Source organism: Mauremys mutica, chromosome 3 (genome assembly GCF_020497125.1).
Source record: "Mauremys mutica isolate MM-2020 ecotype Southern chromosome 3, ASM2049712v1, whole genome shotgun sequence".
Classification (NCBI taxonomy): domain Eukaryota; kingdom Metazoa; phylum Chordata; order Testudines; family Geoemydidae; genus Mauremys; species Mauremys mutica.
This window is the reverse complement of record NC_059074.1, coordinates 114,490,689-114,512,084: the sequence shown is the minus strand read 5'-3', so window position 1 is coordinate 114,512,084 and position 21,396 is coordinate 114,490,689. Positions and strand designations below refer to the sequence as shown.

Below are 21,396 nucleotides of genomic sequence, written 5' to 3'. Positions count from 1 at the left end.
TCAGTGTGAACTGATGGAAACAGCTACAAGCATGGCGGAGAGCCCTTTTTGTTTGGAATACCACCAGGTTCAGTCATCCCTGAGCCCTGTAAGAACCAGATGGAATGTTGGAGTCCACAAGTTCTGTGGCAGTTGGAATGTGACAGTTGATCAGAGAAAGTGAGAGTAACAGCTGTGTCGGATAACAAAGAAGTGTTTGTGTCTCCAGCTGAGGCAAGTCCCGTGACCAAACTTTGGGGAACATGTACAAACAGCAACATTTTTCACTACAACACAGCACATAGAAACAAGACCCCCAAAATACTACTTACCTATCTGGCTTTACTGCCATTCCATATGATTGCCTGTTCACTAACACATGCAGCTCTGTGTTGTGTTAGCGTGTTTACCATGTTTTGTGAGTGTTTCCTGACACAGTGTTTGACAAAAAAGTACACAGGCATACTGGTGTGAAGCCCTTCCACTAGTTCTGGAATAATCTGATGCCAAGCCATACAGGATTGGGTACAAGTAAAAATGGTTCCCATGTGCTCCCCTCAAAGTTTTGACCACACACAATGCCAAGAAAGAAGGCTACCCTCACTGGCCACAGAGTGGATAAAAGAAGGAGAACATAAAGTGAAAATTAATTGAATACAGAATGCAGATGATGGCTCCCTTGGCCCAACTACAACATCCATGCAACGGCAACAGCTTTCAGCTACTGGTTCTAAAGTAAAGCTGCCATATGACACAGAAGCGGCTCTAGCCATTTTGCTAGCCAAGGTGGAAAACATTTTCAGCACTGCACCACCAGTGGGCCAAAAAAAGGCCAGCCAATCGGACCGCAAGGGGGGAAAAGAGCACAATCGCATAGCAACTGTTCCACTGCTCCACCCCTAGAACCAGCCCTGACTTTGCACATATAATTATCTATCAGTCAAGCTCGGTTGACGTGACATACAGCTAGCAGGTGAGTGCTACAATGTCTATGCAAAACAACAGGTAACCTTGAGGCTACTGTTGGATAGTATACTTGCCCTCACTAAAGTGTACTGCAGTACACAGTAATACAGATAAATATATTCATTTGTGAATTGCGCTCACTAACCTCGTATCTTGCCCAACACACCTCCTAGGTTTTCAACCTTCCTATTTCCCAAACCCGCACACGGCCTCCAGATATGCAATTCCCCCACCCAACTGCCATCTAATAAAGTTAATATAATAATATTAATTTGCATTTATACATCAGCTTTCATAAATGTTCTCAAAGTTATTTATAAATATTAAATAAGCCTCACTACATCTCTGTGACGTAGGCAAGTATTTTTATACCCTCTATACAGCCACAAAGAGGTTACATGGCTTGTCCAAGGTCCTAAAACATATTGGTGGCAGAGCAGGAACAGCTAGAACAAGGTATCATGGCTTCTAGTCCCTTCATCTACCCACTACAGAATGCTCCCTCCTCAGATATCATTCACCAGGAAATTAAATAGCATTATAAGGCTCGCCTTTATGGATCCATATCTCTAATAATATTAATTAAAACCAGGAAATAAAAAGTTACGGGAACGCAAATTTAAACCTCTGAAAACTAGGAAATACAGAGTTAAGGTACATGCCACCCCCACATCACAAACTTAACTCTATCCACTGAAGTTGGAAATAGTCACTGGGAATGGTTCAATAGGGTTCATGCCATAATAAGTAGACATGTGAACCAGGGGAAAGCACCATTGCGTATATTGTGTTGTGTTCCACAGATTTGAATTCCAGCATTTATCTGCACGTATTCCAGCTGTATTCACTGTGTTAGGCAGTGGAGGAATTAGTTGGAGCAGATTGAACAAGCTGTCACTGTGATATGAAGAGACATGTATGAGTACAATGAAGATTCAAGTACAGCTCATTTCACCACTGAGTTCTGTAGGTTGCATCAACAGTGGTGCACAGCAGCCTTCTTGTCTTGGGGTTTGGTCTCTGGAGTTTAGTGATGGGTAAGAGAGGGCAATGTCTTAGGAGGACTCCTCTGACCAAATGTGAAAGGGTTGTAATATTTAGCAAGCGGGTGGTGGTTTGTGTGGAGCAGGTTCAGTGTCTGAGTGCAGGCCAGGTATTGGTAGCTCCTGTTCCCTACACTGGACCTAAACCCAAGTTTTGTCTTAGCAAAGAGAAGGTGTTAGACTTGGTCCTACAGTGCTCATATGCTCTGTTCTCTGAGAGTTCTGTTGCAAGTGAAGACTACTAATATATGTGTTATCAATGTGTTAGAGCAGCTCTCAAAGAGGGCAGAGTTAAGGTTATTTTGTGAGCATGGCACGTTCCCTAACTCTCTATCTCTTGGTTTTCAGAGGTTTAAGTGTGTGTTACTTTAACGCTTCTGTTCCTTGTTTTCAGAGGTTTGAGTTCAGCTGAACTTGATGTCATGAACCACCATTTGGCAACCTTAACTGCTCTCATTTAGTCACTCTCAGTTCCATTGCTCAAGAAAGGGTTAAGAGTATGAGTAATGAGTACGTTATCCTAACTGCTGACCGAAGTCTTTAATTTTCCCTTTATTTAATTACTGTTAATATCCTTAATAACAAAATCAGAGTCTGCATATGGATTTTGGAGCACTTTAAAATCTCACTTTTAAAAGAAAAATGTTGGTGTCGGGGCAAATCTTCCAAAAGGAGCCCCTGCAGAATGTAGGCAAAGCACAAGCAATGTACACAATACACATTCTCGGAAAGCTGCCAAGAGTTAGGACTCAAACTCCCAATGCATGTGGGCAGCTCAGATTCAACAACCACAGCATATTACTTTAAGCCACCCACTTACTGTGACAAACTGCCTGGAAACTTTCTTCTGTCAACAGAGCCCTAGTCTTGCTGGTTGTCTGAGTCTTCCCCATTGCAGGCAAGTGCTCTAACCACTGAGTTATAAGGTGGGCCCCACCACAACCATCTCCTCCTCCAGCCAGATTTTACATGGGACTGATCTGATAGGAAGTTTCCAAGCACACCTACTGGCTCGAGCCCCACATGCCAGCTAGGTACCCAAATGCCTGTCTTCCCCCAGTTTGTGAATCACTCTGAGGCTTAGGGAGATAGGTGGCCAGATGCCTAGAAGGAATCAGTAGTGCATGTGCCCAGAGGCAGAAATGTAGGCACCAAGGGAACTTTTACCCTGAAAATTTAGGTGCTGAGTAAGTTTAAGCACCTACAGTGTTCAGCAGAAGTTTTGTGGATCACAATGGAGCCTAAAACTGGGACTTAGACACCTAAACTCGACACTTAGATGCCTAAATCCCACTCATAGGCACCTAAGTAACTTTGTGGATCCCACCCTTTGTTTCCAAATGGACAGCCTAGTAAGCCTGATGGCATTATATTCCAAATAACCACATTCCTATGAATAAAAGTCATCCCCTCCCCAAAATATGTATAAATAAAAAAATAGGGTTTCAGGTGGTCACAGTAAAGCAAATTGAAAAACACAGCTTTTACTGTATTTACTGGCCTCCTCATATGTAAAAAACACTTAAAGAAGTGTAAATACAGTAAAAGCTGTGTTATTCAGCTCTGTGCAAACCGGAAAGCTCTCTAAACGGGCTTTTCTAAACTTCATAGAAAGTCCAGTCTCTAGCCCGGTTGGCACGGGGCCGGCAGGCTCCCTACCTGGCTCCTCATGGCTCCCCAAAAGCTGCGACATGTCCCTGCTGCTCCTAGGTGGAGTAATGGCCATGAGGGGTTTGGAGTGTGGGAGGGGGTGAGGGGCTGGGAGTTCGGACACAGGAGGGGATGCAGAGCATGGGCTCTGGGAGGGAGTTTGGGTGCGGGAGGGGGTGAGGGGCAGGGGCACGGGAGGAGTTTTGGGGTGCCAGATTTGGGCGTCGCTCACCTCGGGCGGCTCACATGCAGTTCCTGGCCAATGGGAGTTGCGGAGCCAGCGCTCAGAACGGGGGCAACACACGGAGCCGCCTAGCCATGCCTCTGACTAGGAGCAGCAGGGACAGGTTGCCACCTGTGGGGAGCTGCTTGAGGTGAGCACCCCCCAGATCTGGCACCCCGAAACCTCACCTGTACACCAATCCCCTGCCCTGAGCCCCCTCCTGCACCCAAACTCCTGCCCTCTTAGTTAACCGGAATTTTTCACTTACCGGCACCCCACATTCCTCCAGCGTGCCAGATAAAAAAGCTTTTACTGTAACTAGGTTATTGGAATAAAGAAATCTGATGAGAAGTAGGGCACCAGGAAATCCATGGAGGCATTTGTTAGGGAGAAAGCTTGGCTCAGTTATTAATACACACAGCTGGGAGTCTGAAGAGCTGGACTTTACTCCTGACTCTACCACAAACTTGCTGAGTCCGCTTGAGCAAGTCCTTAAGCTTCTTTGGGTATATGTAAACTAGAATCTGTGGCCCGGTTGTAACGTAAATTTGCCAGTTAACTATAACGCCTTTGTAAATACTAATCTAGGCATTCCACAAAAGTTTGTGTCATGGAACAAACATCTGTGCAGTGTTTACATTAGGATGTACAATGGTGGTAGTTAAGTATTGGCAATCAATTACCTCAAGTTACAGTGGGACTACAACTCGAGTTAATCAGTTAACTCAAGTTACAACAGGACCAAAAAATCTAGTCTAGACATACCCTTTGATTCAATTTCCGCTTGTGTGAAGTGGAGATAATAATAAAACAACCAGGTGAGGTGGGTAAAGATTAATTCATTAATCTTTACCAAGTGCATACAGTTCTTCAGATGGAAGACAATATAGAAGTGTTAATTATCATTATTATAATAAATGATTAGTAGCTTGCATAAACTAGCCAAGCATAACAACATCTGGCAGACAAAAGAAGAATCCTTCTGGTATCTATTTTTAATCGGGATTTTATGATGAAGAATATCACTAGCATTACAGATGACACTGAAAAAATGCAAAAAAAATAGCATGCCACTCTAAACTCATTAAGGGATTGATCTTGATCTCATTGAACTCCATAGTAGTTTTGCTGCTGACTTAAATGGGAGCTTTGTCGGAACCTAAAAATCAAAATGCAGATCAGGAAACTACTAAAAAACCAGGTGACTTTGCTTATTGGCCAATTCATTTTACACAAGAGTAAGGAAAGAAATGGAATACACTCAAGAAAAGTAGCAGAAAGGAAGGATCTGGTACTCACTGCAAACACAAACACAATCAAAAGATTATTGCTCAGCATGAAACAAAAGACACAGAAAATGCAACTAACTGGAACACATTCAGGTGATCCACTGCACTAAAATGGTGAAGTAAATCGTGGTCAGAGACACAGAGTAGGAATTAAGAGCATTGATTTTAGGACTGATTACTTGTGAAGAGAACAGTAATATATAGCAAGTAGCAGTACAGCTATATGTCAGAAGAGTGAATTTTAAGATCAATTCAGATGAAGATATAATTACAGTATCCCAGAAATCATTTCAGTACATAGCACAGCAGACATTGCTCGAGCCTGTGATAGCCAATGTACACATCGCACAAGGGAAATTACATTTGGGCTGTTAATTTTAACTTTCTAGTAACAAACAACAATTTACTGTTTACGATGCAGTCTGTAGAATGGGCCTCCTGCGCCCAGTAGAGGAAGTAAACCTAGAGGTCCAAGAACACTGGTCTTAAGTTTCAACTAGTTTAAACTGAAATGAAAGATCTTCTTCCTATAGATCAATCTACATCCCATAGATTTGATACACCACACGGTGTGTCCTTTTCAAATGCTTCCAAAAGTGAAAGCAAACATTAATCAGAATAAAAAATATAAACTTCAAAGAGGAAATTAGTGAGCCAATGAGTTGGGGTGTATGCCAATAACCCTAGAGGCAAAAAAGAATGGGAGAATAAGAATTTGAGCAGACCTTAAGCTGTTGAATGAGGCAGTGAAACGAGAAAGATTTATGCTTCCTACATTAGAATGATATTGCTCATAAATTAGCTGGAGCTAGTGTTTTCTCTTCACTGGGTTTTGGCTACCTCTGCACAATGACAGTGTCAAAATCACATTTATAACCCCATTTGGAAGAGTCTGTTTTCAGCAAACTCCATTTGGAATTGCCTCTTTAGTTGAAATCGTCTAGAGAATAATGTCTGAGCTCCAACGTGCTCATTAGTAATAATGGCTGTCTGTGCCAAGGGAGACAGTGTGGATTACTGAGAAATAGGTTGAAAGAGCTTGAAAGAGAGGGGTAATCTATTGGTGAAAACACACAGAAGCTTGAAAAAAACAAGCACAAGGACAACAGCGAAAAACTCAAAATATGACCAGTTGTTTAACTGGTAGGAAATTCAGAGATCCCAGACCAGAGAGGCATCACCTAGGAAACATCTTCCTCATTCTCTCCAGTGTCAGTTAAAATGGACTTTACTGAGACATTCTCTTGCAGATGCCTGTAAACCCAACTTTCCTAGAGGATGACCCTAGATGAAGCATAAGAAGACCCTTCCCTCCAGCTTCTCTGTCTGTGAGATTCTTAGGCTACACTGCAAATAAAAACCCACGACTGGCCTGGGTCAGCTGCCTAGGACCCGTGTGGCTCAGGCTAAGGGTCTGATTAATTGCAGTGTGGACATTTGGGCTCAGGCTGGAGCCCGAGCCCGGGTCCCAGAGCTCGGGCTCAAGCCCAAATGTTTACACCACAATTAAACAGCCTCTTAGCCTGAGCCCCGCTAGCCCAAGTTAGCTGACCTCGGCCAGCCATGGGTGTCTAACTGTAGTGTAGACATACCCTCAGGGACAAAATGTTTGGGAAGTCGTAGCCCCAGTTGTACTGCTTCAACCACAGGCCCTTCAATTCACTACTACCACCTTCAGTCAGATCCTGAGCCCTTTTCTGGAGGGAACCCTCCTTCAAGAAGCATGAAGAAATTCTTCTGGTTAATGTAAAAATCTTAAAAGTCTGCTGGATACTTCCAATTGAAAGTTACCAGGAGCAAGGATTTTAACAAAAACACCACACTTTTAAACCCAGTGAAATGAGCCACAGCAGTTTCCCAAACAGCAAAACAAATCCCACCTCAAATATTCAAGCTTTGAAGGCCCAACTAAACAGAGTCCTGGTATAGTAACCCATTTCCACAGCTACAGGTGACACAGGTAGCCTAAAGTGACCCATGGTCACAATGACATTCTTGCACCCAGAAAGACAGAAGAGGTACATACTTCATGTTTGAAAACAATGCTGAACACTGTGATTAAAACTAAAGCAGGGCAAGTGCCAAGTTAAAAAAAAAAGTGAAATCAGGGGCATAACAGTAGTTGTATGGGCCCTCAAGCACAAATTCAAACTGAGCACCCAACTTTGAATACATCCTTCTCACATCCTTTCCCTTTTGGTTTACTTATTATTGGTATTTATATTATGTTCATCGCTGTGGTATCTGAGTGTCATCCAAAGTGACCACCCAAACCATGCCACCCCCTTCCCACTCCCTGCTGATTCTGCCCTCCAGTCCTCACTCTCACCACCACGTCCCTGGTGACTTTGCCCTTCTCCTCACTTCCTTCCTGAAGTCCTTTGTGGTTTTGTCCCTCTCTCCAGCACGGTGTCTCTGCCTCACCCTAAAGTAGTGATTGGCAAAAGAAGCTGCCATCATCTGCTACCTTCCTGGACATATGGCTGTCTGGTGAGTTAGGAGTTTTCTGAGGGAGCTTGGGATTGGGGAGGCAATGGTCACATAGATGTACTTGCTCCCTGAGAAGTGGGAATTAACCGTCTTAATAAAATGGGTTGGTGAGATGCCTATAACAAGTCATTAGCCATTTCTGCCATTTCCTGGTAGCAAGAGGAACTTCCTGCAGTAAAGGAGGCACTTTTCCTCACGTCTGCTGGCTCACTGAAGGGTGACCCCATTGCTTAGAATCTGTCTCTTACTCCTGAGACTCCTGCAGACTCCCCTGGAATCATGAGCCCTCAGGCACTGTCGCAGTATGATCTATCCCCATGCGGGAAGGTCTGAATTTTGGACATATGGGCTAAAATGCAACTGAGCCCTGGAAGCTAAAATGCAACTCAGTTCAAATCAAAAACATCTAAGAGATCCTATCCCTCAGAACATCGCAGTTATGCTAAGTATTTGGAAAGGTTAACTATCTGAAGACATTACTCCCAAACATGACATCAGAGATCCAGTTAATGCAGGACAGACAGACATCATTTGTGTGTACAGATGTGCTGGGCAATGGGCTTCCAATTATGTAAAAACCTATATCCCCTGTGCCAATGCTAAGACCCACAGCCATGCAGGCATTACAAGCCCTTCTGGTACTGTCGTTTTAGTTCCTGGGGGAAAAGGTGTTACTTCACCTAGGATTAAGATCACTTTTTCTACAGTCTGCCAAGAGGGAGGGGGAAATTTGTCTTATTTTATTTCTATATTTAAAATTAACTTTTGTATTAATTCAAATGAGGGATCAGTAAGAGAGTTAAATGTAAATCAAGTTACCTTTCAACAATGTTTCTAGTTCCTCTCTTCATAGTGCTTTTTCTGAAGTTGTTTGTGTGAGAAGCAGACTTTCCCCATATCCCTCAGTCCCTTTGCCAGTTTCTTCTTTGTATGGAGAGCTCATAATCTTTTGTGATCTCTGTCATTGTAAAATCCCAGCCATTCCCACAGCAGCAGTTTGATGTCACTAACAGGAAACAATGAATTCTAAGAACGAGTAGGAAGGAAAAGAGGAAGGAAAAGGCCCTAGGTTGGATAACATATGGATAACCACTTGACCAGCCTGGCACAAACAGGTGAATGGAGACTTGCTGTCCCTAAGAATATGCTAGTAGCTAGGGATTAAAAGTAAGGGGGAGTGTGTGAAAGCAAAGTTCCCCTCTTCCTGGCTACAACAGTGGGCAACTTCTGCTTCCTGTCCCTCTCCCGAGGTGAGAGAGCGCCCCTTCCTCCTGCCTCTTCAGTGGCTGAAGAAATAAAGATTCCTCAGATGGAAGGTTTTAAAGTCAGGGCCGCCCAGAGGGGGGGGCAAAGGGGGCAATTTGCCCCGGGCTCCGCAGGGGCCCCCAAGAGAAGAGCGGAGGCTCCCGCCTCCGCCCCTCTCCTGGAGCCTCAGCGCATCAAGCGCCGAGTCTCCAGCCGAGCCCCTGAGCCCCGCCCCGATCCGAGCCGCGTGGTGAGGGGGCGGGGCTGGGAGCTCCAACGGGGCCTGAGCTCCGCCCCGCTCAGAGCGGCGTGGGGAGGGGGCGGGGCAGCTGCCTCCGCTCGGCGTGGAGCTCACAGCCCCGCCCCCTCACCACGCGGCTCTGAGCGGGACGGAGCTCAGGCCCCGCCGGAGACGCGCTCGGGTAAGAGGCCGGGGCCGGGGGGGGAAGCGGGACCGGGACCCGCCGCCGCCGCAGCGCAGCCCGGTCTTCGGCGGCGGGGAGCCCCTTCTGTTCCGGGACCTGCCGCCGAAGTGCCCCGAAGACCCGCGGCGGGGACCCCCCCCCGCCACCGAATTACCGCCAAAGACCGGGCTGCGCTTCGGCGGCGGGTCCCGCTTCGGCGGTAATTCGGCGGCGGGGGGCTCCCGCCGCGGGTCTTCGGGGCACTTCGGCGGCGGGTCCCGGAACGGAAGGGCCCCCCGCCGCTGAAGACCCCGGGCCCCCGGAATCCTCTGGGCGGCCCTGTTTAAAGTGCGAGGATTAGAAGGATCTGGTCCCTGACTGAAGATCAGGGGACAGAGAAGGAAAGAAAGACAGCCTGCTACCCTCAGTTCTCCCCTACATGGACAAAGGAAGACCGTGGCACTGGCTCCCCCATTCTGTGCCAAATCAAAGGGAAACATGACCCTCTTAGTGCCCTCTTCCCTTCTGGCACTCTCCAGTAGCATGTAGGGGTGAGGAAGGGGTAAAAGCTAAAGGTGTTTGGAACACAAAGGATGTTCCCTATACACAATGCACTTTTGCAGGCCACACACCCAGCTTTGTTTGGATGACAATGGACTTGGGCAGGAACAACTAACTCCTTTCCAGTTCATTTATTTCCTTTTCCCTATTGTCTTCCCTTTGCCATGTCCCATCACAAGATGATTCAATGTAATTTCATCACATGTTGTCAACATCCATGACAACACACAACAACCAGCACTGGTGAGCTCCCCCTCAAATTTTGATCTACTTTAATCACTGCTTAAAAAGTATTTAAAAAAGCATGCGATTATTGTTAGGGACTCTCAGACGGGTAAATAACAGTCGTAACATTATAGGACTGCACTCTGGCTTTCCTCCTGAAAGGAGCACTGGAGGGAGGATGGAAGCTCCAGAAGCCACGCAGAGATTCCTTGCAACTTTCTGCCTCTGTACAGCACAAGAAAGCAGAGCTGCTAAGGTGGAGTGGTACACTTTGCATCGGCCCTTACAATTTCATCAAAAATAAGAAGTATACCCTTCCCACAGTGCCTGCAGCTGGATGCCAGCAGGTGTACAGGGAAGGCAGGGCCCTTGCCACCTCCCCAACTTACTGCTGAGCACACTAGCCAGTTCCTTTGTAGTGTTTATGGAATGCTAGTGAAAGCATTCTGCCAGGGTACTGTGCAGTGTCAATAGCGTAGGAGAAGAGGCTCCAAGTGCCCTTTTCCCAGCAGCATACTCGAGTAGGCCTAGCCAGAATTTAGTCTATAGATTGCAGCTCACCACCTTGGGACGTTAATCTGTAATTGTTATGTGCACATTCACAAAACATTTATGCAAAGTGTTAAACACAATTGTTCATGGGTCGCCACTAATAAACTTGATAATTCAATTAATAGCTGTTCATTCATCAGTAATTATATAAATGGAATATTCCCATTTTGTCACATATTATATCCTCACCACTTAATTCATTCTAAGACCTGTTCTTTCAAAAGCACTATAACTTTCTCAAATGTAAAACTCATTTAAATACATTATAGGGGAGCTGGAGGAGCCACTTATTATTCTAAGACTCAGTTTTCAGTTGCTTATAACGTGGACAAATTTTAACCATTTGGGCTGAAATTTTCCATGATGGGTATCTGCCTTGGGCTGATTTTTGTTTAAATGGAAAACCTCAGCAAAAGTCCAGCTATTTCTGAGAACAAATCGGGGAGGGGGAAGGAGAACGTCATTTTCCCCATGGTAAGAAATTCCTATTTTAACAGCTCTAGCATCCCTATGCTTTAGAGAAATTTGGCAGTGGAGTGCCCTTTGTATTGGGGATGTGCCTTGTGCTATTCCTGTGAAAATCCACCCAAATTTGGGCAAGTTATAAGCCTTTGGAAAAAAATCACAGTTCACATGTGCTCAGTAGAGACTTCGTAGAATTTAGCAACTAAAATCTCTGAGGATTCCATCCTTACTGATCATGCTTGAGCCTCTCTCAGCTGCCAGTGTGACTGGATTGCACATGCACCCTCTCTACGGACTGAATGAGCATGCTCAAGCCCTTAGCTACAGGAACGAAGCTGGATTTTCCCTGTGATGGCTGCTCCCAGCGGCTGTGGACTAGAGCTTAGCACTGTAACTGAGATAAGGGAGCCTTTTCTTCCTGCCCCCTGAATGCACCCCAGTCTGGGCCCAGGAAGCATAGAGCAGTGGGGAAGAGACAGGACTGGGACAGGGACTATTTGGAGAGGACAGGATGAAAGCATCAAGCTTGGGGAAAATGGGCACAAGATCACTCTTCCCTCCACAGCCTAGAATGGAAACCTGGATTCCTGAGTCTCGCCATTCCTCTGCTGTCAGCAAATCTTTGTGAAACCCACTAGCAAAGTGTGTGTCTCATCCCCATCTAGTGCTGGCCTGCATAGAGGATAACAAACTACTACTGCTATTAGTTATTCCATTAGCTCAAGTGGCAGAGGTCTGTGAAGTGGATTTAAGGTTCCAACCCTGCTGATGAACCATATGGATGTCGGTATGATGCTACATGATGGAATTTCTGTTTTTGTAAACATAGGAAATTACACACAAAAATCCTATTTTAAAAGATTATTATTAAAGTTACAAAGCCAAACATTCATAATTTAGGAAATGCCAGAACTAAGGTTGCTTGTGCAACTTTATAGATTCAAAGGCTAGAAGGGACCATTGTAATTGACTAGATTGACTTCCTGCATGACACATGCCATAGAACTTCCCCGAATTAATTTCTATCTGAACTACAGCAGATCTTTTAGAAAAACATTGCATTTTGATTTAAAAAGTGCCAGTGATGGAGAATCCACCACAGGCTGAGAAAAATTGTACCAATGATTAATTATCCTCACTGTTAAAATTTTGCACTTTATTTCTAATCTTTTGTCTAGCCTCAACTTCCAGCTCTTGGATCTTGCTATATCTTTTTCTGCTACACTGAACAATCCCCATTATCAAAGTTTTGTTCCCCACACAGGTACTTAGAAACTGTGATCAAGTAACCCCTTAACCTTCTCTTTGTTAAACTAAACAGATTGAGCTCCTGGAGTCTATCACTATAAGGCATGTATTCCAATCCTTCAATCATTCCTGTGGTTCTTCTCTGAACACTCTCCCATTTATCAACATCCTCTGGTATTGTGGACACCAGAACTGGAACAGTATTCCAGTAGTGGTTGCACTCGTGCCAAATACAGAAGTAATTTAATCTCTTGATACTCCTTAATTCAGCCCCTTTGTACATATGTATCACAGTCTTTCATTACGTGATCACGTACTATTTTTTCCCATAGGACCCCAGCCTCATTCAGTGCACCGGATTGACCTGCTCTGGGAATGAATCAAGCTTGTGTACTAAAAGAGGCTGGTGTCTTTATTACTCCTGCCTCATTTGTTTCACAAATTGGAAGATATATAGTGAATGAGGCAGTGAATTGCAGGAAGAGAAAGGAGGGTCTCATGGTCAAGAAAATTCAAAGCTGCCCCGGAAAATTAGATTCTATACCTGCCTCTGTCACAGAGTTCCTGTCAGATGAGTTACTTAAATGAAAATTTTCACGTGTTAACTAATTCCATGTTCCTTCTTTTCTGTGTGCCCAATTTGAGACCATGGGGTCTGATTTGCAGAAGTGTTGAGTGCTCACAGCTGCAACCAGTATTAGAGCCCTGCGCGGATACAAAGTTTATATCCACTGATGCGGGTATCCGCAGATATAATTAGGTATCTGCAGAGCTGCAGGGCTCTACTGGGAACCGAAGCAGCAAAAGCAGGAGCCAGCACCCCGCACTGGCAGCTCCTCTAGAGTAGCTGTACTGCCCCTAGCCCCGCCTACTGGGGCAGGCAGCAGGTTCACTGGCAGCTGTCCCTGGCCATGCTAGTGCAATGGGTGGGACTGGGGACAGGGCTGGGGGCAGTATAGCTATGCTGGAGGAGCTGCCAGTGCAGGGCACTGGCTCATGGGAGTGGCAGCCTGCCAGGCTGCTGCTTTCACCGCTCCGGTTCCCGGTAGAGCCTTGCAGCGCCACAGATACTGGATTTATATCTAGGTATACTTCTAATGCAATTTGATTTCATATCAACTTGATGCACATTTTATGCAATTTGATTTCTTATTAATCTGGTTTCATATCAATTTGATTTCATATTTTAACATAGATTGAGAAAACACATTGTTTTCCAGGTAACATGCTGGAATTTGTGCCAGTAGACATTTGTTAACACAGTAGGAATTGTTGTGATATTTACCAATATGTAGGTGTAAATATTTTTTGTAAAAATCCATTCCTTATTCTCACACAAAGCCACAGAAAATAAATATCGGGAGATAAGAGGAGGGTAAGCAGTGTTTAAGGGATCATAGCCATAAGTAAAGCCACTACTTTCTGCCTGTGCTTTGAGAACATTTTCAAAACTTCTTCTTGACTATCAGTGGTAAAACACCAACAAACACCAGGAATTCTTCCTTTCAGCACATGCTGTTTAGTTTCCCTTTGCTCTCCCAGGGGTAAATCAAGAGAAAAATTATCTTTTCAACATGAAATGCAAAGATGTGAAGAGATTCAATTCCTCAGAAAAGTGCTGCATTCATACTATGTGCAGGTGCACATGATTACTGATAATTGAAGATACTTGGTTTTAGCAAATCTGATAGATAGTAAAAGCTGCCTCTTAACAATAAATTGTTGTGTGAGTAATAAACAGATGTTATATGTTACATCTGATTGGCTGCCTAACAAAGACATCCTTGCAAAAGAATTTTCATGCTATACATAGAAGGCTAAATTCTGCCACTGAATGCACTTGGCTAGCATTAACTGTATCACTGGGAGACTCACATATGCATCTGAGATCAGAATTTGATACAAACCCTGTTTTCAACACTCAATCTGAGTAACAGGGTTGGATGCTCATCATTTCTATTGGGACCAGAAGAGTAAACCTCAGGAGATGGATCAGCAGCAAAGCCCCTCAACAGCCACTTCTCCAGGCAGAGAGCTGGATTAATAGGCTTTGTGACACTATCCAGTGGATCCATAAAGCGTTTGACCATGTGATCACCACATGTATTCAAGCACATACATTAAAACAATTGCACAAGTACTTTTTCTTCTTCATTTTTTAAAAGAAATTATATACAAATATCAATGTGAAAAAAGTTATGACTGACACAGATGAGGACACTGAGTATGATTCTCACAGTAACTGTACCGGTAGCTGTCTGTTTTGGTCCTGTAGTGAGAATGAGGCCAGATGAGCCTTGCACACATGCAAAGCCCCAGTGTTTTCAAGTGGCCTGTATGGTTCTGATAGCAGGTTCAGAATCTTAGTTTTCCTGCAACAGCCTAAGGTTGACATTTTGCACATAGACATGGGTTTCTGGGTTGTGATTCATTCATTTTTAGGCAAAGTGTAACTCATTCTTAGAAGTAAAAATTAGGGTATTTGGGTTTTTTTAAATTTTTTAAAAATCAGAATCTAAAACTTGTTTTCTTTTAATTATGTATAAAAGAAAATTAGGTTCCATCCTCCAAAGCCCTTCACTTCTGAGAAGCTATTCATGTAAATGTGGAAGATCTTCAAGGTTTGCAAGATTCTTCTCCAAACAAATTTCAACACTGCAAAAGTGTGTGTGTGTGTGTGTGTGTGTGTGTGTGTGTGTGTGTGTGTGTGTGTGTGTGTGTGTGTGTGTGTGTGTGTGAGAGAGAGAGAGAGAGAGAGAGAGAGGTATATTATGTTCTTATGTTCTTATGTGTGTTATGTGCATGTGCACTTGTGTGTATAATATTGCATTTACGTGGCATATCTGCATTTTATTCTAGATTGGCAATGAGAGATCAATATATCATTTTTACTGCTTCTCTCTTCCAGTATATAACTGGACTACAGAAAGGCTATTAAAATCATGATGCAAAGGGTTACAAAATGTAATTGGAAATTATCATTAAAAGGCAATTAAAATCTCAAGTCAAAGATTTAGTTTGTGGTGGTGTGAAGAATCTGAAATATCCACCTCGGGGAAACATTTCAGTGGTTAAAAAACCGTGACCAAAGGACATACCATTCACAACCCATTTGGCTAATCAATGGTTCATTCATTCGAGTGTGTTACATGGAAACAAAAACATATTTGCTGGTGTCTCCTTTGCGCTTAGGCTATAAGGGCATTCATGTACACAGTATTATCTGTTTATGAGAAACTGATTAGCACCACACACTCCCCTCTCTATTCATACTGTGCTGAATGATTAGCAAGGGAGGGAATAACATACAAGCTTTTGACCACTGTAATTGCCTTTGTATCCATGTAATTCAAATAATGTATTGTCTTGCACAAGACTTTAATAGTATACAACTTCCTTCCTGAAGATGAGGAGGGCGGAATTAATGTTTCAAAATTCCTGACTGTGAAAAACAAAATCAAGGTATGTGGGTTGTATTTGGGAAATAAACGTTGTAACCTCATTTCATTCCATACTGAAAATCCTGCTCTGCAAAAAGTACTGCCTGGCCTCAGCATCTCGCAGCCTCACACACTGTCTCCATCTCTTTACTACTTCTCTCAGCCAGAACAATAAGATTCATATAAATGAATCTGTGTATACAATGTAGTTGGACTATATGAAGGATATTCTGAATAACCTTCACACTCAACGATCAGCTTACCCTAGATTAGTCAACTAGTTTCAATACATACATCTGTTCCGGCTCAGACAGAATTAGAAACATTTTTATGTAATTAATCACATTATTTATTACCTGCCTGACAGGTGAATTTTAATATTTCTCTCTTTCTACGTGTCTGAGAGACGGAGAACACATGCACGAACACTCGCCCACACAGGGAGTCAACCACAAAAATTACTTAAAACGAGAGAGAGAGACAGACAGACTTTCCCAGAAATCCAGTCAGAGATAAAAAGCAATAGGACAATTTCTGTGAATTTTAAATGATGACTAGTAACTCCGCACTGGTCACAGTCCCTGAAGCTATAGCACCCACTGCCCTCCTAAGTTAAGAAACTGTAGCAGAAGATAAGTCGAGGAAAGTAGAGCAAGATGAGTCTTCAGTGTGACTCTTATCATGAAGTTCCTGTAAATGCAAAATGCTTTCTTTATAGTTGGAATCAATTATATGTAATCGTAAGCAGGATGTATTTAAGGCCCTGCATAATGAAGCCCAGAGGCGATCCTATTGCACACAGAAGACTGTATTTCTATTCAATTTGCTGGCACTCATTAAGGTGCAATAATAGCTACACAAAGGGCAGATGAAGGCTGCATCATAAATTTAGCATCATAAATCTCCATGATGCACAAGACTAAAGGACAAACCCATATTGATACTTAGGGAAATGCAAGAAAAATTAAAGTGGTTTTGCTTTGTCAAGTGCACTCTCATTTCTGTTTCAGTAACAGCAAGGTTGAAGAAAGAGTCACTGTCTCGCTACCAGTAGAGGATGCTGCAAAGTGGATCCAAAGAGCTAACAAGACAGCAGGAAGTAAGAAAGAAAAAGGAGATGAGTAGGATCTAAAATAGAAATCTTCACCTCGTACATAATGTGGTGCAGGAGTTTGGGAAAGAGCAATACAATATAAATAAGCTGTTCTTCAAACACAATCTGAAAGCTTTTAAAAAGCAAGCATCTCTTGAAAGAAAAAAACCCATTCATATTGTAAAAGATAAGGGCACCAAATCCTTGAGGGATACACGGCCCAGTGGACAATAACACTAGGATGATACTACCTTACACTTCCACAGAACCTTCCGTATGAAGATTTCAAAGAGCTTTACCAATATGAACAAATTAAGCCTCACAACACACCTGTGAGGCACTATCCCTGTTCTAAAGATGGGGAAACTGAGGCACAGAAAGGTTAAGTGATTTCCCTGGAGTCACACAAGGAGTTTGTGGCAGAGTTGAGAATAGAGTCAAGAATAATGCAGCAGGAGTACTGAAAATCTCCATTACAGGGTAGGAATAAGGAAATCACCGGAAGTTATTGTGACCATTCCCAGTCACCCAATTTTGAGTCCTTCATTTCAGCCACACCATCTTTTACCCTCCAGCAATACAGTGCTCACTTCACAAACACACAACTGGCCCCATATGGTTTCTTGATATATACCATTTTCCCAGTCCATTTCATTTCTGTGGAATGAATTGGTGTATCCTCATTTCTTCCCTGTCCCCAATCTCATTATTTGTAGTTTTCCAATGTTGCTTACAGGGCTGGGAAACTCAAAGATGGCTTGTGCCTCCCTCTTGTTGATTTTATAACACTATTATACACTATTTTTCCTGCAACAACATAATTCCTCCAATCACCTTTGCAAGTGACAAATTTCATAAAGCTGGATGAATCAGTTCAGATAAAATACAAAGCCCTTTCCCCAGCCTGCATTCCACTTGTTGAAGAACTCATATCTATGCAAATCCAATTCAGTTTTTGAGGGGGCAGAAAGTTGGCTTTTCTTTATACAGTATTTCATTTTTGCACATGGCTATACTTCCATGTTGCTATGACAGACTGCACAGGCACTTCAATATTGTTATTATCTGGCAGGTGCTATCTGCATGCTTTGTCCTGTACAAGGTGCAAAAGAAGAGACATCCACTTCCCCAAGGAACAGACAGCCTAAAGGCTGTTTTCTCACTATTTCCACCCCAACTGCAAGCAGGTACTACTAGGAAAGCCCACAAGAAGAACTGTGTGTGAGATTTCCAGCCCAATTTTTGTAGACCTAAGAGGTTTAGTTAAATTTGGATATACTTACCTGAGCGGAACCTTAATGGTCACCTGGCTCTTACAAAGACATATGATTTTGCAGAAGGTGATATGTCAAAGTACCGAGGGCTGCACAGGCAACTTGGCACTAGCCCGAGAACAGCACTTAACTTTCATACAAATGTACACAGAATTTTAGTTATATAAATGTACAGTTATTCTTTTTGTTACAAAATGCTTTCAAGGGTACACAGCAGAAAACAAAGACAAAATGTGTTTTTCCAGGACTGCAAAGGAAGGAGTATCAAGGGGAAGACCAGCAGTGCTTCTCTGACACCAGCTTCTTGGTGATTGGCTTTATCTTTGTGGTGGACACCTGCAACATGGAATGTAGGTGTCAGCCTTTTTCTGATGATTTGTTCAGTTTCCTAGTAGAAAAGGTTTGTTCACAAATATCAGTACCTCTAACATTTCCAAGATCAATTGTCAGGGCATGTGGCTCCCACACATTCTTCTCACAGAAGTGATGGCTATGAAAATAGCCACCTTCACCAAGAGGTGTAGCAATGAACAAGAGGCTAACAGCTCAAAAGGGGGAAACATCGGGGGAAAACACTAAGTTAAAATCCCATTGTGGAGTAAGGTCTCTGATAGGTGCAAACAATCTTTCTAGGCTTTTCAGGAATCTGGTAGTCATGGGGTTAGAAAATACAGTCCTACCCATGATACAGAGCTGAAACACAGAGATTGCAGCTTGATGGAGCTGACTGCCAAACCGGATTCTTTTTAAGGATAATCAATAGTCCAAAATCTTTTTGAATTGTAGACTGAGTAAGAGACACACTACGGCTAACCACTTAGGTAGAGAAGCACTTCCTCTTACTAAGGTAAGTAGCCCTTGTGAATGGCTTCCACCTATTCAGCAGGGAATTCTGGACTGCTGCCAAACAGCATCCCTCCTCTGGGCTTAGCCACTAAGGAACCAGGCCATGAGATTCAGTGACTGGGGGTTCAGATGCAACACCTGCCCATGGTTCTGGGATAACAGGTCCTTGCTGAAAGGGAGGGGGAAAAGTTCCCAAATGGTTAACTTGTGCAGGTTGTGAGTTCCATGGTTGTCTCACCCATGCTAGTGTAAGAGGATCATTTTCCCTCATCCTTGTTTCAGTTTCAGAATTACCCTGGGGATAAGCAGCACTGCAGGGTACACATACAGGAGGCTCCTGACCCATGGGAGGAGCAATGCATCCAAGATGGACCTCGAGTTGTGGCCCAGCCTTGAGCAAAATTGGGAATATTTCCTGTTCTGTTGGGATGAGAATAAGTCCGCTACTGGGATTCCCCCTACTTGAAACTCTAGTTTTAGAATAGCCATGTTGAGAGATTATTCGTGGTTAGAATGGAATGAGCTGCTCAGTCAGTCCACTAAATCATGGTGAGCCCCTGGTAGATGTGATGCTATGAGAGTCAGGGAATTCTGTATGCAGCAATTCCAAGCCTGACTGCCCCCTGGAATAGGCTGTTTGATCTGGTGTCCCCTCTTCATGGACAAAAAGCAGTGATGTGGTGTTGTAGGTAAACACCTGGATAGTCCTGCCCTGTATATGTGGCAAAAACTGGCGTCAGGCTCTAGTGATCGCCCATAACTGTAAGATAATATATGTCTGGCCTCTTGAGTGGCCCACAAGCCCTGAGCTTCCAGGTTTCCTAGATGCGCTCCCACCCAGTGGTTGAAGCATCCATTACCAAAGTCAAGAGGGGAGAGCTGGGGAGAACAGGACTCCTGTGCAAACATTGTCTTTGTCAATCCACCAAACCAAGGATGATAGGATCTTGTCTGGGATAGACACTAGTCTGTCCAGGTGATGCACCTCAGGGCAGTGCACTGACTTGAGCCATGTCTGTAAACCTCTGAGATGCAGCCTGGCATATGGGGGAGGGGAGGAGTTAGGAATCCCCAATGACAGAAGCCACAGTGAGCTATGCATGGTTACTCCCATCGACATGACTCTGGCAGCTGAGTCCACAGCATTCAGGGAACCCTGCAGAGCTGACCTTGCAACCACCTGACCTTCCACCATGAGGAACTAGAACTCGCCTTCAGACAGCCCATTGGTGAACTTGGACATAGCATCCCAGTTTGCATAATCATAATGGTTCACTATGCGGAACGGTAAACCCACAGTTGAATAAACTTTTCTACAAAAAAGGTTTCGTTTCTTTGTGTCCTTTTCTTTGGGAATCACTTTTTCTCTAGCTTGTACAAGTCTGATCAGGGCTAATTTTAAAGCCCTAACAGGACCTGAATTCACCTGAGTGAGAAGGAGCTGTGCCCCCTGACCCCACCAGTCACCTCTGCCTCACCACACTGTGCACAATACTGAGAGGTGGGCTGTGTGCCCCCACCAACACTGGCTGCCACCATCGCAACTTGCCATATGGCGAGAGACACTGCAACTTGTTGGTACAATGACTGCAATACACACAGTGCAGCAAGGTGGTGGTGGCCGGCAGGAGCAGGGCATGTGCCCAGTAGGAGCAGGACATGCAGCCACCACTGCACAATCAGAGATGACCTGACCCAAGCCCTAGAAGGTCCTGTCATTTTCAGACCCAACCCAACTTGAACCTGACACTTGTAGTCAGGTCCCATTGGATCCCGTTGGGTTGCATGACTCTATTATCTTGGTGGTATCCTTCATTATAAAACAACAGCCATCCTACCTGAATCACTGTAAGGCAATCAGTGCTGCGTGGACACAGTGGAAACCTTACACCAGTTCAGGATAGTTAGTGTGGCTAGAGCTGGTTGGAGATTTTCTGACAGAAAATGTTGATTAATTAAACCTTAAATGTTTCACAACATTGTCTCAGGGTGACAACCTTCATCAAATGGCAGGCAGGATTCTGACAGAACCCTGCCTGGTTTCCTGGCAGGCTGCTGGGAAGCCTGATCCAAAATCTGCAGCTCAGGGGCAGCCCCAGCAAATGGGCTGTGCGCTCATCACATGATAAAGTGATGCAGATTAAATGAGTCAAAGACCAAGGAAAAATATTTTTTCTCCCCTACAACCTGAACCATTTGTATCAGTTTAAGACAATGAAGATTTTGGTTCAAATTCTTATTGTAAAATCAAGTTTTCCTTTTCTGGTTGCCAAGAAAAAGTGAAGAGGTGCTGAAATCAACTGTACAAATTCTTCTACAAGCATTTTATTTTATTGATGCTTCCCAGAACATGCTAACATCCTGTGAAGTTAGTTGGCAATTTATAGGTGTACGTTTTAGTTT

General features: G+C 43.8%; 1 protein-coding gene and 1 long non-coding RNA gene across 3 annotated transcripts in view; one reads left to right on the top strand and one right to left on the bottom strand.

The window, feature by feature from the left end:
* The window catches only part of ESR1 (estrogen receptor 1), a 285,513-nt gene that overhangs the window by 213,634 nt on the left and 50,483 nt on the right, over positions 1–21,396 (bottom strand). Inside the window, exon 1 of one of the 2 annotated variants that reach the window (XM_045011671.1) lies at positions 4,130–4,157. The exons of the other annotated variant lie outside the window; for it this stretch is intronic. Coding sequence (XP_044867606.1) covers positions 4,130–4,142 — 13 coding nt within the window. The 5' untranslated portion in view covers positions 4,143–4,157. Of the gene's footprint in view, positions 1–4,129; positions 4,158–21,396 lie in introns of those variants that run through there. 2 annotated transcript variants of the gene reach the window in all.
* On the top strand, positions 152–20,284 carry LOC123367426. Its single transcript, XR_006578457.1, has 4 exons — positions 152–952; positions 16,791–16,879; positions 18,393–18,497; positions 19,276–20,284. It is a non-coding gene; the product is annotated as an uncharacterized LOC123367426 (long non-coding RNA).